Source organism: Nuphar pumila, chromosome 2, assembly GCF_984573655.1.
Source record: "Nuphar pumila chromosome 2, dmNupPumi1.hap1.1, whole genome shotgun sequence".
Taxonomy (NCBI): Eukaryota; Viridiplantae; Streptophyta; class Magnoliopsida; order Nymphaeales; family Nymphaeaceae; genus Nuphar; species Nuphar pumila.
In genome coordinates this window covers 103,900,446-103,919,042 of record NC_143250.1, presented here as the reverse complement: position 1 = coordinate 103,919,042, position 18,597 = coordinate 103,900,446, and the positions used below count along the sequence as shown (strand labels likewise).

Sequence of the window (18,597 nt, the reverse complement as noted above, 5' to 3'; positions counted from 1 at the left end):
TTCAAATGGTTCCTTAGAGACAAAATTGCTAGATCCAAACGGTAATAATTTAATTTTTTTCAACGATTCTATCTTTACAAACCAAATCCTTTTGATTACATTTTTCAAGAAATGGGAATAAATACAATTTTGACATACTAGGGTGTCTTAATATCCTATGTCAATGTTCTAAATCTTTCTTTTCAACATAGTTACAAAAAGTTCAATTTGATAAACATAAGTAGTCCATGAAGTAGACATTCCCTCTTCTATGGCCTTGCCAATTGGCCTCCCTGACTAGAGATCCTACACCCAACAAACACTAGGTAAAAAGGTGATCTTACATCCATGGTCGGAGATTTGAAAAACTGAAAGGCAATTTAAATTCAAATTAGGCACTACTCTAACATTTAGTACATAAAAGTTTTGGCTATTTTTAAAAGGTTCCAGCGGTGGTGGACACAAAAAAATCATTTGGATTTACATGACATTCAGATAGAATGAACTCATTAGGAGTCATGGAATGACGAGCCAGGATCAAGATTCTAAGAAGACTTACCAGGGTAAATGCATGTAGACACTGTAACACAAGAGAGTGAAGATGATTGGTTCTTGAGAAGTGGTTTAGGGCCTCCATTAATTGGGAAAGTGACATTGATCCAATGCTCTTGGAGCCTTCATCAACATTACCTTTCTCAAGTGAAGATCCCATAGATGCCGCTATCTTTTCTTCTTTTTTCATCTCTTCTTCTCTTTAGGCAAAATAGTTTGATATGACCTGGTTTGTTGCGAAAATGAAAAATGATCTTCTTTTGGTCTCATGTTTCATTGGAGAACCTCCCAAAATGAAGAGGCTTGTATCTACGCGTGTTGGCTTCGAGCCTAGCCATAGCCAACACGGAGTCTTCATCTTTAATAGCATGTTTTTTATTCTATTATCCTCTATGGTCAACTCTTCTAGTGTCTGTACAATAGAGAGAATACCACCTCTATGGAGAAGAGCGAACTTTATGCCTTCAAACTCAGGTCTAAGTCCATTGATGAATTGGTAGAAGTGCTTCGCCTTCACTTGTTTCTCACGAAGCTCAATGTCCGTAGGATATTACCACTTGAGCTCAAGTAGGGCTAGCTCACCCCAAAGGACCGATAAAGCATTGTAGTATTTGTGTATGCTCATATCCCCTTGGGTCATAGTCTTTTTTGAAAGTTGCACACATGTAAAATATCCTTTAGAGAGTACATGTCTTAAAAATGCTTGATACGTCATTTGTATAGTCAAATTTCACCAAACTTGCGCACTTGTTGATATCCACATTATTTATGAGTCATGACATGATTTTTGAGTGACCCATCTTCCATTCTTTCTACTTCTTTTCATAGTCGGCAACAACCTTATTCATGTTGTCTCCTTGAAGTGCAACCTCCTCTCCATTATCATTATTGGTGATGACTAGCTTTGGTTTCTTCTCAATGCCATCAACTAATCCCCATAGTGCTTTGCCCCAAAGGTGGTGCTTCTAATGGAATCTCACATCACGTAGTTGGTGTCATTGAGCTTCATAAGAATAGCGGTGATAGACCCATTGTGATCCTCCATAGTGATGTAAAGGATATAAGAACGAAAAGAGAATGTACGAATGAGAAAATGAATGGTGGGCAGTAATGCTCCTCAGACACCACGAGCTCACGATCCACGAGCCCACGTCCACACAAGCACTTAGATCACTAGTATCCCAAGAATCAAGAACTCAAGGATCTGATACCATGTAACAAAGTAGAGAAAGAGCCCACGCAACCCACAATGGGCGCAAGTACATGCCACTATGAGCACAAACACAAGAACTACTAAGAGCCAAAGAGAGCACATAAGAACACTTTAAAAAATAAATATTTTATTAATGTTCAAATGCACAAACAAATTATAACTACAATAGGGGGAGATCCCCTTTATATACACAAAGAAGAGCCCTAGCTAGCTAATGGCTAGTCAAAGTTGGTTAACAGCCAGCAGAAAATACAAAAAAGAAAAAGAAAAATACAGAAAAAATATTTAATATTTTACAAAAATGTACATATAGTATGCTCTATACATAGACATAGGCACATACTTTATATATATATATATATATATATATACACACACATGTTAACAGTCCGAACCTCATTTTGAAGGTGACATATATGGGAAATATTTCTCATGGAGAACATCCTTGGTTGGCATATTCGAATTTAGAAAGATTCGAACACACCAAAACATCCACACTATTAATGAGCCACAACATAACTTTTGGGTGGCCCATCTTCCACTCCTTCCACTTCTCATAATCCTCAATGACTCTAGTCTTCTCATCTCTTTGGAGTTCTACTATCTTCTCATTATCAATTGGCTGTAGTCTCCTCATCTATTTGAAGTTTTATCTTTCTTTCTCAATTTTTGTGAGAATCAGTTGAGGTTCCTTTTCGAAACCATCAACTAATCCCCACAAACCTCTTCCATGTATATGGTGTTTCATAGAATTAGATCACACCACATAGCTGGATGAATTGACTTTATAAGGAAGAAAGTTGAGAACTTTGTCATCCATGGCCATGAGAGAAAAGAGAGAAAGAGAATATGAAGGAGGGAGAGGGTGAGTAACACGATCACAACGAGCTTACAAACACACGAGCACTTTGAGCACTACAATCAATGTCTTCAAGGATCAAGAGCCCAAGGCTCTGATACCATGTAATGAAGTGGTTTTTAATAAAAAAGAACACATGTCAGTTATGGGCAAGAGCACAAGTGCAACAAAGCACTCACAAGGGCACACAGTCACAATGTAAAAAACAATATTTTATTAACATGAAAAAGCATCAAGAAGAATGCTTACAGGATAGAATGGGGAGATCCTATTATTTATACAAAGGGGAACAAAGACTAGCTGTTAGACTAATCTAACGACTAGTCAATCCTAGCTACTTTGAAATACAAAAAATAATAAAAAAAACAAATAAAATGAGAACAAAAAGAAAATGAAAAATACATTCAACCCTAAGTACAGTCTACTATAGTTATGTATATTCATACATACATATATACATATAATATGTATATATATATATATATATATATATGAAAAATACAATATTTAACAAGCTGAAGTGGTAGGGTTTGACATGGCGCTTGGTTGCTTGGTTTTGATCCCTAGGACCAAGATGTGCCTACTGGGGTGGAAAAAATAAGTCCGGGCTTGCTAAAAGTTTGCCCTCAGACTTGGTTCTAAATGACACTGGGCCAGGCTATGTCTATGAAAGGTTTTGCATGCGAAGCTTGAGTCTAGATTGTATATCTAGGGTCACACCAAGGCCCATGTTAATTGGTTTGAGCCCAGGGTCCAAACTATTAGACCCAAATGAAGCCCGTGTAGCCATTTGTGTCCACCAATAAACATGTACCTGGACCTTTTGTGGTACTTGTTGGGGAGATTTCGCAGAGAAAGCCTTGTGGTTCTTTTACCATTCAGTTTTCTTTTATCCTTCCATTCACTTTTTTTTCCCTTTCTGTTGTCAAGAGATCTGCTTATTTAAGGAAAGTACTGCTAAACAGGCTTCAAATATGTCTGGATAATACAAACTTCCTGAGAATTTGAAGGAGAATTTTGTACTTGGTTTTAGATTATGGTTATTATCCTTCTTTAGCTCACACTCTTGAAAATGTTTGAAATCAATGATAATATTCTATCTGCAGTTCAGCCGTGTGAGGTACATACAATATGTTTGATTTTTTTTATTTATTTATCTTTCATCTTAGGACCTGAAAGATGCATCAAGAAAGGAAGCCTTGGCTGCATTACAAGATGGTACATATTTTCTGCTTCCAGTAACTTTTAAACATTTGTTTTGACCACAGAAATATGGCTGCATATTTGTCTTTGAACCCCTTTCTCTATTCTTTTCTTTCAGCTTCACTGAAAAAAAGGAAAAAGGTTCTCTCCCCTAAGCAGTTTTATCTCCAACTTAGTTGTATTGTGTAGATCTTCAGTATCTATAAGGCTTTGTTTGGAGTTATCAACATTCAATTCAAATAATGGTTATCCTTTCCCTTCAAGATATGCATCGATAATTATATATTTTGTGGTTCAGCTAATTTTTTTTCTCTTTAATGTTGAAAAGCATCTATATGGGTCTGCGAGTTCCAAATTGTTTCATGCTTACCTTTTTGTGGTCTTTACTTATATACTTAATTAGTTGTTTTTTACGAAAAGTTATTTGCTGAAAAAGAATAAGAGATTAGTAAAGAATATGTTGATAAGAAGGTTTAAATAACCACAAGATGAATGATTAAATATACATAAAGCCTTATGGTGAAAAGCATAAAATAACCCTGGTCACACCTATATGGAAAGTAATGCTCTTGTTGACTATTTTACACTTCTATGCACCATAACTTATTTTTTCACACCTCTCTTTGAACTCTACATGCATTAGGTGAGGACATGGATAGTCTGGAGAATAGGAACTTGAATTTGGGATATGGATGTGCCTTTGTGAAGAAACCAGCTATTTGATTTTGACATGACACATATAGCAATTGTACCAATCCAATCAAGTATCCTCGTCTTGTATAATGACAATCCACTTGTATTTTTATGTGCTTGGCTCATGCACTAAACATGGTATTCTTTGCAATATGACAGCACCTGCATTGACATGGTGGTGGAGTTGGATTCTTCAACTCTACACCCATATCAAGCAGTAATCCTTGAACCATTACTGTTTTTATATTTTCCGCAGCATTGCCTTGTATGCAGTTTCAATTGATTTAGAAACCTTATGTTGCATCTTGTTGCATTTGAGATAAGAAAATCATTATAGAATGCACAAAATCCTTTAGTAGAACACCTGGAGATCCTGTATAATCAGCATCTGAATATGCTTGAAGCTCCAGCTGAGAGAAAGGTGCTCTCATAAATTGCCTTACTAGATGTACTGCATATGTGAGATCAAGACGAGAAATGGTAAGATGTGTGAGACTACCCCCTAGTTGTCTATACCACACAAGATCTGCTAATTCTTTTCCTTTCATTCTTCCCGAGATTAAAATTTGGTTAGTTGGTATATGAAATTTCTTTTCCTCACATGTTAATCCTGTCTTGGTCATAAGCTAGGCAACATGCTTGTGTGGGGATATTAGGTGCCACCATGCCCTGTTCTTGAGTAATGCAACTTCTACCCCAAGAAAATACTTGAGGTTGCCTAGATCCTTGATTTCATAAAGTTCATTTAAAATTTCCTTTTTTGAGCTATTTGGCCCTTTTCATTCCTTGTACACCATGGTTGTTTTTCCAAGTGGCAATGCTGTAAGATTCCATTATCCATTCTTTCAAAAGTATCTTCTTTTACCATGGCGTGTTTTCACTCAGGTTTGTGCATGGCTTCTTCATACTTATGTGGTTCCACATATGAATGGACAAGAGCAAGAAAGGCACAATATTTTGCAGTAAAACTATCATAAGAAGTGAAGCATGAAGGATTGAAATTGTAAAACTATGTCCTTATATTGCACTAGATGTTCTCAAGTTTTGGATTGGGCAGAGTTGCATTTTCATTGATAATCTCTTGAGCATGTTCATGAAAAGGATAAATCTTTTTCCTTGTTTCTTTCTTTCATTCATTTGTATAGTGTGTTTATCTTTAACTTGAATCTCCATGTGTTATTTTTTCTGAAAATATGGGACAAGAAAGGATACTGTAGAAGGGAAGATGCTCAGTAAAGACAACATGAGTTAAAGCTGTAAGATTCTTATTGAACAGGTTCATAACAACACTGTCCTTTCTAAAAATCTTGGTACCCAAGAAAACAACACTTGTTTTAGATGTATTAGCATGTTCATGTTTTGTAAGGAAAACAAAGCAGGCATGTCCGAACACATGAAGTGATGAATAATCAAGTGGACTACCAAATAGCCTTTCATAAGCAGTTTTTCTAGATAACACAAATAAGAGTCAAGTATATTTGGTATACTGTTGTTTTAACAGATTTTGCCCGTAACTCTTTAGGAACCAACTTTCCCCAAAACAACTGGTCTAGCTGTTTCAAGAAAATGGCCGCTTGTTCTCTTAGATATACGTTTGTTTAGTATGTTTGGATGAATTTTGATGTTCCATGCCTTTGGGCCATAAGATCCTAAAATTTTGACTTACTTATTCCCTTCTAGAAACTAAATGTATAACCATGGCTTTGTTGTTCTTTGTGAACTATGTCTGAATAGATGTCTTAAGACCAATAAAAAGTCAGATTTTTAATCACGTATACATTGTATCATCATACTAAAAGTTAAAAATACTGAGATCCACCTTTTGCCAGGAGGGGTTTTGGTCTCATTTGTATTAGATAAAAAATTGTGTGTGAAAATGTATCACTATGACTACATGGCAAAACATGTGATAACCTACAACTTAAGATTGAACGATTATGTATAAGGATGTTATGACTGATTGAACCTAGGACTCTTAATGACAAAATGTAAATCAAAATATATCCAACACAAGCATGTAAAACTCAGTCCAGCATATCCGTTGGGTAGATAGATCAGTTTCAATTCTATTTCCTGGGGGTTGATCCTGCATACGATGACCAGCAGAGATGAAGGCAATGCAATTAGCTTGAGTAATTTGTCCAATTGAAAGTTTACACATAGTGAAGGAACTAAGCATGCTTTGGAACCAGAAACTTAGTACTTCTTTGTAAGAGAATCCCTAAAATTAGACCATATGGATGGCTGCAACATGTTCTACATGTGAAAGCCCGAGAAATTTGATGTTTCCTCCGTGCCTCAGCTAAGCCACACACATTATGGCATTAATAGATTTCAGACCAACTAAATTTGAAGATTATTTTTTATTAGACATTCAGATATATTACTTCTATAACGCAGTTGTTTCCTGTGAATATTGGATGCATATATAGTTAGAAAACAGTGTCGCTTATTACTTGATGCTGATTGAATAGTTTGGTGATCGGCAGGGAGTGTTATTGGCATCCATTCTGTTAATGAATTGGCGACCAAGTTCAGTGCTGCCAAAGTTTTGTCACGCATGGTAGTTCTATACTTTACTGCTGCATGGTGCGGTCCTTGCCGTGTTATATCACCCGTTTATGCTGAGCTAGCCAAGAAATATCCTGAAGTGGTTTTTCTCAAGGTTGACATCGATCAGCTCCGAGAAGCAGCTGCGCAGTATAATATAAGCAGTGTTCCTACTTTCTTCTTGTTAAGAAATGGTGGGGAGCTAGACAAAGTTGTGGGTGCTGATAAGCGAGAGCTTGAAAGAAAGATTGCATTGCATGCTGGTAAGGCATGAGTACATGTATCTGAATGTTCTCGAGTTCACTGTATACTTGGGCTTTGTTTTGGAGCTGGGAGACGGATGGGGTTTATGGATTTGGAAAAGTGGAAGCCATCAATCACTATGACTAGTTGACAATTCCAGTTTTGACCACAAAATACAGAATTGTCATTTCCATAAACTATCTTTGCACGTCATTCTCCCGAACGACCACCACCTTGGTAGTTTGACCAAATTCAAACCCAAATCTTCAACTCCCATCCCAGCTACCATCTCCCAAACAGAGCCTTAAACTTTGTGTATTTGTGCGTGTGCGTATGTATGTGTATGTGCATGTGCATGTGCACGTGCACGGGTGTTTGCGCTCTAAGTGTTAAAACGCTTTTCCTCATGGTCTGACATGTATCTGAAAGTTCTTAACCGTGGACTTTAAACTTCTGGATTTTGGTGGTCTGACATTTTTTATGGATTTTATGATCTCTCTCTCTGCTTCCAATAGATCGGATATGGTCTGGATCTTGTTAAAATCTGATTCTGAATCCAAAATTGACAGTGTGATATTGGATCTAGTAAGAAATAATGAAATCTAAGATTTTTACATGTAAAATTTGAAATTATATTGGATTTTGATCTGGATCTGAGTTGGATCTAACCTAAAATACTTGAAATACTCATTCAAATCTTATCTGTACATGAAAGAAATCTGATTTAACAAATAATCCTATCTTAACCCGCATTCAGATCTTGCTGTAAGGATCTGAATATTGTCAGATTTGGGTCAGATATTGGATCATATCTGACCTTTGCATCTCTCTCTCTCATAAACGCGTGCCCTTCACCTCACTCATGGTCCGACAGTTTTGGACAGCTGCATAGGAGTCTCACTGCACAGTTGCTGATACTGCTATGCTGTTTTTGACATTGTACATGTTTAAAGCCCAGCGTTTCACAAATGCCCATTTAATAATACGGTCTTGGGCATGTTTGATTGCCTCGTATGCCTACTGATTTGAGATCTGAGTACCTTCGATGCACAGACCAGAAATCCTTGGATTTCACAGTTTAATCAGGTGGGTCTTGAAAAAGAAAAGTGTTTTAAGCCTTTTCAGGAAGTCCTGTTATAAGTGAGATCCAGGTAGTCCAAAAATTTGGTCTGCTGCGTACTCGACTTGCTCAAACTGGACTCAGGCTCACTATAAGTCTTGGTACTCAGCTTACTCTTTGTCCGAGTCTTTGCTCGGTAGCTGGGCATCAAGGCTAAGCAGCAAAGTCCTAGCTGGTGAACGGTTTTCGTTCTCAGATCCACTTTGAAAACTCCACTGGGCTTCCTCTCTAGCTGAAGCTTTACTCGATTAGGTTGTGCCAAGGGGTATCCCTCCTATAACTTGCATCAGATCTCTTATCCTAGACCCCCCCAGGCATGCTGCCTGAAAAGAAATGGCATGCCATTTTGGAAATGGTGGTTGTTCTCCACCTGGTGGTCCAATTGGTTGGAGAGGAACAGAAGGGTTTTCGGTGGGTGCCAATCAGACGTTCGCTCTTGGCACCTCTACTGCACCAGTGACATTGCTACCTTTGCCGGACTCTGATGTCCGTTGGATTGGGGGCCCGCGCATTGGTGTCGTTAATCCCTGAATTTCTCCTTGAGTTACTTTTGTATTTCTGTGCTTTCTCTTTCTTCCCTGGGTGACTTCTCAGCACCCATGATGAATAAAATCTCACTCTTCTCTCTGAAAAAAAAAGCAGATGGGTTTGAATTATGGCTGGTGAAGATGATGAATCCCAAACCTGACCTACATATTTAAAAAATGTATTTAAAGATATATTTATGTTTAAAAATGCATACAAAAATCTTAGATCAGTCGCACTGGGTCAGATATATATCCAACACAAAATCATAGCTCAGACTGGAACCACGTGGTTGGGTTCGAGTTGACCCCAATAATATGTCAGCATTTTTATGCCGGGCTGTCATCGGGTCGCGTTTGTACTGGGTACCTGACCCGAACCTGAATTCCAGGGTAAGGGGATAAAAATCACTGACCCGAATAATATTCAGGTTGACCCAAGCCTATCTCGAGCAATATGTGGGTTGGGTTTGTGTTATGATTTTTGTCGGTTACCCGATCCGACCCGACCTTTTTGCCAGATAAACAACCCGACTTGAGGGTGTTACATGTATTTTAAGCAAAAAAGTAAACTAAATTCGGATCCGGGTTTGGAATTTCATTTTCGTTATCGGGCAGAACTCAAACCCAACACTTTGTTCTTTGAGCGGGTTCAGGTATACCCTGATGGGTTGGGTACAGCCCTAACGGCCATACCTGAATATTGGTACTCTACATTAACCAGAGCCATTGACAACTCTGTCTGGACTCTTGCAGAAACTGGAAAATCGTTCCTTAACAAAATGAAACATGGGCAAAACCAAGTACTTTTAAAATTAGCTGATATTTGCCAAATCGGCCTCGGGCCGATTCCACACTGAATCAATTCATTCACATGTCAAAAAAATCTATTATCTATTAACAAATAAGATTAACTAATAAACAGTCTTTGAAATGAATCGATTTATGCATTATCTTATTCAATTGTTCAGACCGATTCTATCATTTTCTGAAAAAACAATTGACTTAGTGAACCGATTTTAACAACATTGCATTTTGCTGTTTTAGGTTGCTCATGGATTGCCTTAGCATACTGTGGTCACCTTTTCATCAAGTGGCAAACATCTCATATGCAAAGAAAAAGGAACAGCAATACCCTTTTCTCTTTTGTTTTTTTTGGGAGAATTGCAATGGAGAGAGTGCATCCAAAGTTCCTCAATAACATTAAAACTTTTGGATACTAGAAAAGGAAACACCATAATTGAAAAGAAACATCATAATTAAAAGAGAAACCTAATTAGCACTAGTGGACTGGCCAAGATTCTATTACAGGTTCCAAAGTCAAGAATGCTTCAATAAAAGCAGGGACTGAAGTAAATCATGTGTAAGTGTTGGAGGTCAAAGACCTTTCTTCATCCGTTTCCCACATTCATCGGTGCATCATCTTTGATGTATTTGAGGTTGCCACTTTTTTTTATATTTACACGGTACACACAGAATCAAAGACCTAATTGTGCTAGCTCTGCTTATCGTACTTAGGGTCGCTTGTTAGATATTTTATGCGGGTCTACATATGTAATTAATCACTCATTATAAACTATCTAAGGTAGAAGCCCATTTAAAATGATCTTATATAGTTGGGTTATATGACATCTTATAAAGTATGGTTATAATAAAGTGTAGATAACTTATATGCCTTCATATGTTAATTTCTGATTTTATGATGGGCTGAATTGGAAAGAAAATAATAGGGTGGTTACAGTTAGGTTATGGTCTCCAAAATCATATATAATGACTTTTTTTTTCCTCCCCATCAAAAAAGAAATTGTCCCTCTCATTAGGTTTAGAGAAAAAAAAATGCCACCAATAGAGGTTTTGAAATATCAAACTCTATCAAGATCTATCGGTGCAATGATGGATTCGAGAATGCTTTCGCATTATGCTTTATTTATTTTTTATCTTTTCAATGATTTTGCATAAACAAATCTAAGGGTAAAGAAATATGATTTTCCTATATCAACCCAATAATTGGTATCAGAGCCTCTTATTCTTGTTAAATCGTTGAAATATTTGATTTTGTCTTGATATTTTCTTTTGACTCATTGGAATTCCATCAGATTCAGTTTCTCTCCTTTGACCGTCGGTATTAAGGGTTGTTAATAAAAAAAATATGCCACATCAACGGTGTCTTTGGAGGGCTGCTGGGACCGGCGACCAACTAGAAAGGGATGGCACACCCTTTCGGTAGCCGCAGGCTACCGGACAACGCCAGACAAACTGTTGGACGTCGTCCAGCTATGTGCAGGCACCGTCGGGTGCCTACACAGGGAGGAGAAGAGAGGGAGGACTGAACAATCCTCCCCAACCTCTCACAAGATTTAGAAGGAGGGTTGGATGGCCCCCTTCTCCGTTCGGTGGCTGTGCGCAAGCCGAGGAGGGCTGAACGACCCTCCCCACGTCGTATGGCAGCTTACAGGCAGAGGAGAGTCAAACGATCCTCCCCACATCGTCTGGAAACGCTCGGGCGGAGGAAGGTCGATCGACCCTTCCTCTTTGTAACCAGATGACAGGGAGGGTTGGATGGCTCTCACCGAGTCGCCCTTACAGGACATTGTGCCAGCATCCGACGATAGTGGATTAGGGTCGGCCTTTCACTCCATCCACCATCGAGCAGATTGGACCCGACGATGGGTAAGGAGGCGAGGTTCAACCCCCCTCCCCCCCTTATCATTTTATGCGGAGCCAGACCTGGGTTGGTTCAGGTCTGACCATGGTGGTGAATACTATGGTAGATATGATGGATCAGGTGAACAACGTCTAGAGCCATTTACTAAATTTCTAAAGGAATACAGTATCGTTCTACAGTACACCACGCCAAACAGTTCTAGCATGAATGGTGTTGCTGAGAGATGAAACAAGACTTTAAAGGATATGGTAAGAAGTATGATTTATCATTCTACTTTACCAGAATCCCTTTAGAAAGAGTCACTAAAGACTGCAATTTATATACTGAAGAGAGTACCAACTAAATCAGTAACCAAAACCCCATATGAAATGTAAACAGAAAAAAGGCCTAGTATGAAACATTTTCTTATTTGAGGATGTCTAGCTAAGACAAGGTTATATAGGTCACATGAAAGTAAACTGGATTCAAGAACGGTTAATTGCTATTTTGTTGGATATTTTGAATAATCTAGGGGTTATAAATTTTATGACCTTATGAATAAGTCATTTTTTGAGACAAAAAATACTAGTTTATTTGAGGATGCTGAATTTGGAGGAGGTAATAAGGTAAAAGATATTACTTTTAAAGAAGAATTTGTTTATCTTCCTGTAGTTGTTGTTAATAATGATCATATTTCAATTTCTGACATTGCTCAAACAAATCCAAAATAATGCAATGTTTAAAATCTTCCTATCCAAAATCAAGAGTTTACTCTTAAAGTACAAACTCAACAACCTTAAGAAACACCTCAAGAAACTCAAGAACAAGTGTCATTGAGAAAATTCACTAGAGAGAGAAGAAGGGCAATTTCAGATGATTATATTATTTTTCTCCAAGAACATGAGAGTGACATTGGCTTAAAGAAAGATGATCCAATCAACTTTCATCAAGCTATACAAAGTTTTAATTCTCAAAAGTGGATTGATGCCATGCATGCAGAGTTTAAATCTATGAAAGATAATGACGTATGAGATCTTATTCCATTACCTGAAGGTGTGAAACACATTGGTTATAAATGGATATTTAAAATTAAGAGGAATTCAAAGGGTGATATAGAAAGATATAAGCTACATCTTGTTGCAAAATGGTTTATTCAAAGGGTAAGCATTGACTATACAGAGACTTTCTCTCTAGTTTCTACGAAAGACTCTTTTAGAATAATGATGGCACTTGTAGCTCATTTTGATTTAGAACTACATGAAATGGATGTAAAGAATGCATTCCTTAATGATGACATTGATGAGACAATATATATGATATAACTGAAATATTTTGTCTCACATGATGAAAAGAAATGGTTTGCAAATTAAAGAAATCCATTTATGGACTTAAGCATGCTTCTCGTCAATGGTATCGTAAATTTCATCAAGTTGTCATTTCATTTGGTTTTTAGATAAATGTGGTTGATGAATGCATATACCAAAAATTCAGTGGGGGTAAATATATTTTTCTAGTTTTATATGTCGATGACATACTACTTGCTCAACGAGCTTTGGTCGCATTCTTTGTTGAGTTTGTTTGATAAGATTTTTACCTGGTAAAATTGATAATTGATGCATTATAATATTTGCATCTAATCCTAGCATATCTTGATAAGACCACACAAATATATCTTGAAATTCTTTTTGTAGTGCAAGGTATTGCTCTAGTTTTTATGTTAGAGATGCGCTTAAAAAGATAATCTTTGGATCTTCTTTTGTGCCAAGATTTCCTTGTAATTCATCAATTGTTGCTTGTGTTCTATCTTCAATGTTAGGAGGTGCTAGTTATTCTTGAATAAATTCTTCATCTTTCTTTGTATCATCTACAGAGACGTGATGGACTCTATATTTTTTTCTCAACATAATGATTTTTTGGTACCTCATTCCCACTTTACCTTTTTTATTAAAGACCTCATCTTTGGCTAGGATCTCTTTTTCTCTAGGCATAAGGTAGGGTTCTACAGGCTTAATTATTCCCCAAGCCTTTAAGCCTTGAGGGTTCTCAAAGTCATATCCTATCTTTTGCATAATCTTTTTAGCATTTTGATTGTATTTTTGAGTAGGGATTTTCACTTGTTGAGGCTCCTCTTTCTTTTAAGGGTGTTGTATATCCCTTATTATAATACTTTTTGCTTTGAAGAAGCAAATGACCTTATCTTTCTTTCTTTTTGAAGGGATCATTATCGTTAGAGACTGGACTATTTCTTGATTCATATTAGTTAATGGACAATCTGTACTCCTTGTATTTTTAGATAATGTTGTTTCTTTTAACAGTGAAGAAATTTCATAGAACTTTGTATTAGTGAACTCTGCTTGAATTCCAAAAAATGAGTTAAGATTAGCCTTCTCTGTTTTCCACGTTCTTCCTAAAAGTGCATTATATGATATGGTAGCATCAATGATATGAAATTTAACCATTGATGAGCGCTCTTTAATGGTTAATTTAAGTTCAATAGCCCAAAAGAATTTTTGTCCATCTTGATTAAACCTTTGTATCATGAGTTTGGATCTCATTAGCTGCCCCACAAAAAATCCAAGATCTGATAAGGCTTTTAAAGAGAGGAGGTTTACTCCAGATTCATAATCAATCATGATTCAAAAATCCTTTGTGATCCAATTGTTTCTGTGACAAACAAAAGTCAGTTGTGGGGCTTCTTAATATTTTGGAAATCTTTTTTAGAAAATGATAGGCAAGCAAAACAACTTAATATCTCTCCAACAAATTTGTTGTCATTTTCTTTAATTTCTGTTATATAGCACTCTGGTTGGCTAAGTGCATCTCAAGAGATAACATGAAGGCATCATATACACTTAATAATGCCGGTATCTATTTGAGATGAGCAATTACATTATACTTGACAGTTGCTTCAATGTTTTCATGAACTATAGGCGGACACCCCCTTCGGTTTTGCCTTTTTTTTTGAATTGGTTGATGAGGAGGTGTCTCTCTTTCTAGCAATTGCCTGCCTGACCTCAGTTCCATAGCTCCTACTTCAACCACATTAATATGATTGCATAATATGACATATTTTGATCCTTCATCTTATGTTTGAATTTCTTCAATCTTTATATTGTGAGGTATTATTTCAACTTTAAATTCTTCTCTTCACCCACGATGGGTTCAAATTTTTGTTTTTGACTTTCTTCAATCTAAGCACGGACATGCTCTTGGTCTTGTAACTTTTGGGCACATGTTATTTACCTTTGATTGTCGCCATACCCATCAGCCAACTCATCCTATGTATATGAAGTAGTACCAGAACTCTCATAGCATGAGTTTAAATTCCAACAACAATCTCTGTTTATTTGAACTTGTGTTAGTAAAGAATCTAGTTCAATTATTATTTAAGATTCATATAGGGGAGCCATTTGGGCATCAAGAGGAGGAATTGGTTGAGCCAATACAGCTTGTGGCAAGTCTATTGGTGGAAGTGAACCAAATTGTATGATGGTCATAATTGTTGATACTTTCTCTTTGGATGATGCTCATCTTTCCAAGCTTAGCTCCTTTTATTGATCTTGTCTTGAATAAAGTTCTTTAGAACAAAGCAATCTTATGTCTTGTGACTGGTAAGATAATGATATTTGCAGTACTTAAAACTGTTTATTTGTTTCGCTTTCCTTGGTCTCTTGCACTCCGAAAGCTCAACCTTTTCATTTTTAACATGTATTTAAAAATTTCTTTTACGTCATCATCACTAAAAGAGTACTTCTTCTTTAACTTTTCTTCTAAGGTAGTCTTGGCCTTACCCTCTTTACTACCTTTCTTGTTGACATCATCTTTGGTGTCTTTACTTTTTTCATTCTTAGATTTATTAACCTTTGGTTTGGGACTTGACACTGTTTAAGCCACATTGCAATATACATTACCCTTATTGTAGGTGTTTTTTTCTCTTTTTATCATAATTTATCTTAGACCTATCATAGGTCCATTCGACGTTCTGAGCAATGTCTAAGAGCTAATTGAATGTCTTTGGTTCTATTGACATCATGTAACATGAGATAAATGGTTTCAAGTTTTTCATATACATCTTTATTACTCATGCTTCCATCAATTGTTTTTAGCACAAGACAACCATATCACTCCAATTGGAGATAAAGTTTATGACTGGTTCATCTGGTTTTTGCTTAGTTTTCACTAAGTCTGAAACAATAATGATTTTTTGTTGAGTATAAAACCTAGTAAAGAACTTATCCTGCATTTCTTCTCAATGCATTATCGAGTGTGGATTTAAATGGCTATACTAAGTAAATATAGGTCCTTCCAATGAAAAGACAAATTGCTTTAAGCAATAATCATTGTTATTTCTTGTGTCCCTGCATTGGGATATGAAATGAGCCAAGTGTTCTCTTGAACACCTCAACCCATTAAATCTCTTAAAGATTGTGGGTTGATAATTTGGAGGATAATGGATTTTATCCACATGTTCCAGATACGGTTTATAATAAGTTCGAGAAGGTCTGAAAGTCATTATTACCTTAAATTGCTCAAATTTTTTATTGAGCTCTTTTAAGAACATTTTCTTTGTAAGGAAGGACCCTCCTCTAGATTGTAATATTGATGATGATGTATGAGGAAGATTTGATGTTCCTTCTTTTTTCACCACTTTACTAAACAAGGCATTTAATTCAAGTTCTTTCTCTTCTAATTTTTTTCTGAGTAATGCCAATTGCTCTTCTGGGGTCAATACTTGTTTTGCTCCAGCCATTATAACAGACAATCACTGGATTATTTGGAAGTGAGATTGAATCTTCTAAAATATTGGGTTTGAATATCCAGATCTAAGACTATTTTTCTAAAATCCTCTTTTACTTTAGGAGTAAAATATGGCATGAGATTTGCCTTATGGTAATTTTTGCTAGTTAATGCAGCATTGCATGGCAACTCTAGTTGTGCAGACGTTGGGAGACTTTGGCAGGTAGGTGATGTCATAACTTTGTACGTAAGTGTTGGTACACTTTAGCTGGTTAATGATATCACCATTCTCCAAATAGGAGTTGCTAGGCTTTGGTTGGTTGGTGATATCACTTTTCTACCCATGACATTACCTTTGTTGACACAGGTTCTGGTTGGTTGATGATGCCATCTTTTCAATCAATGATATCATTTATGTTAGCACAGGTACTGATGAGTTTTGGCTAGTATGTGATGTTACATTTGCTTTAGGTGATGTTACTTTTTCTAGACAAGTTCTAGAGAGCCTTAGTCTTGGCTGGTTGGTGATGTCACATTTGCTTTGGGTGATATCACTTTTTTCTAGCACAAGTACTGGAGAGCCTTCCTTGGTAGGTGATGTCACATTTGCCATTGACTCTAAGCTTTGGCTTATAGGTGATGTCACCTTTGTTGGGAAAGTGGTTTGGTTGGTTGGTGATGTCACCTTTCCAGCTCATGATATTATCTTTTTTTATATGGGTAAGTTCTGGTTGATTGGTGATATCATCTTTCCAAACAGTGATGCTCGTTGTGCTGACACAAGTCTTAAAGAGGTTTGGCTGGTTGATGATGTCACCTTTACCAACGTGGATGTTGGTTTTTCTTCTTGCATCATTGTAGGAGACATAACACTAGATGTATTTTTTAGAAATCTCTTTCTTAAGGAACATAATTTTTTTGAACCACCAAAGTCCAACCATCTTCTTCTTTTAAGTTAAGGAAAGGACTTTTATTTATCTTTTCTTGAACATAAGAGAAAACTTTTGATATCTCTTTCTTTGAAAACATGTAGAAGCCCTTTGGCATCCACTTTATAGGAGAGTCTTTCGACATCTCACTTTTTGATAAAAGAGAGCGCATTTTGACATCTTTTGCATAAGAGAGATTTTTGCCATCTCATTTTTTGGTAAAAAATGGCAGCCTTTCAGCATCCTTTGCACATGAGAGTCTTTCAGCATCTCATTTTCTGATGAAAAAGATGAGCCTTTTAGCTTCCTAATTTTTGCTACAGTAGAGACTTGTCAACATTCTTCTCTTTGGTGATACATCAAATTTTAAGGCTAAGCCTTCTAAGCTATCGAATGATGTCGATGTGGCTTTGGTTTTGCTTCTAGTAAAAAGACCCTTGTATGCATATGTAATAAAGTGTTGGTTTCATTTAATTGGTTCATAAACACCAACTTGGTTTTTAGACACTTGTTTCTTCCCACCATTGTTGCAGTTCTTAGAGGGAGATGAGAAGCAAACGAAGGTTTCACTGGGCGTGCCAAACTAGAGCGTTGATTTTTTTTAACACTCAAAGTGAGATATAAACACTTGAAACTTTATTTTGAGATCTCTTCACCTTTATAATAGCCTTTGATTCTCAGAGCTCAGATTACAATTGAGAAGAGAAAGAAAGAGAGATAAAGGGAGAAGAAGATGAGGGCTTGAAAATTGATTGAATCATCATGTCTTCTTGGGTTCCATTGAATGCACTATCACTTTAGCAATTTTTTTTGTTTCCTTTTCTCTATCACCATGAACTTACATAGCTTCTCTCTTTTATAGAGTTTTTTTTTTTAAGTTTAGTATCTCATGGTGAAAGTTATTCCATCATGGATAATGTTTTGGCTGGATGGATGTCATATGTACTTGTAACCACCTCCATGCTCATTGTCTTCCTACTTTATGAGTATCAGTCACGATATGGGTGAATGTTTGAGAGTTAAAGTGATTGATTTACTGCAATCAATACCAGTTACCTTCCTTTATCGTAACCTATAAGGGTAGTAAGAGAGATTTACCATAACCGGCATAGGTTATCCTCTTTTGCCGTGACTAACAAACGTGATAAGAGAAGTTTACCGTAACTAGCTGTGATCATCACAAAATTTTTCCTCTTTCGGGGTTTCTCTCTCTTCCTTCTCTTTTCCTTTTCTAACCTCTATTTTCCTCCTTTTTGAAGGGAGATGAATAAAAGAAAGAAAAGAGAAAGAGAAGAGAAAAGAAAGAAAGAAAAAGAGAGAAGATGAACTCTTTTGCGCGGTCTCACTTGAC

At 36.6% G+C, this 18,597-nt stretch overlaps 1 protein-coding gene across 1 annotated transcript in view; it reads left to right on the top strand.

Annotated features, from left to right (window-relative positions):
• Window positions 1–7,780, top strand: part of TDX (tetraticopeptide domain-containing thioredoxin) — a 32,115-nt gene extending 24,335 nt beyond the window's left edge. The window contains exons 9-10 of the mRNA XM_089996373.1: window positions 3,773–3,821; window positions 6,989–7,780. Of these exons, the coding sequence (XP_089852499.1) occupies window positions 3,773–3,821; window positions 6,989–7,323 (384 nt within the window). The 3' untranslated portion in view covers window positions 7,324–7,780. The remainder of the gene's footprint in view (window positions 1–3,772; window positions 3,822–6,988) is intronic.
• Window positions 7,781–18,597: the final 10,817 nt, after the last annotated feature.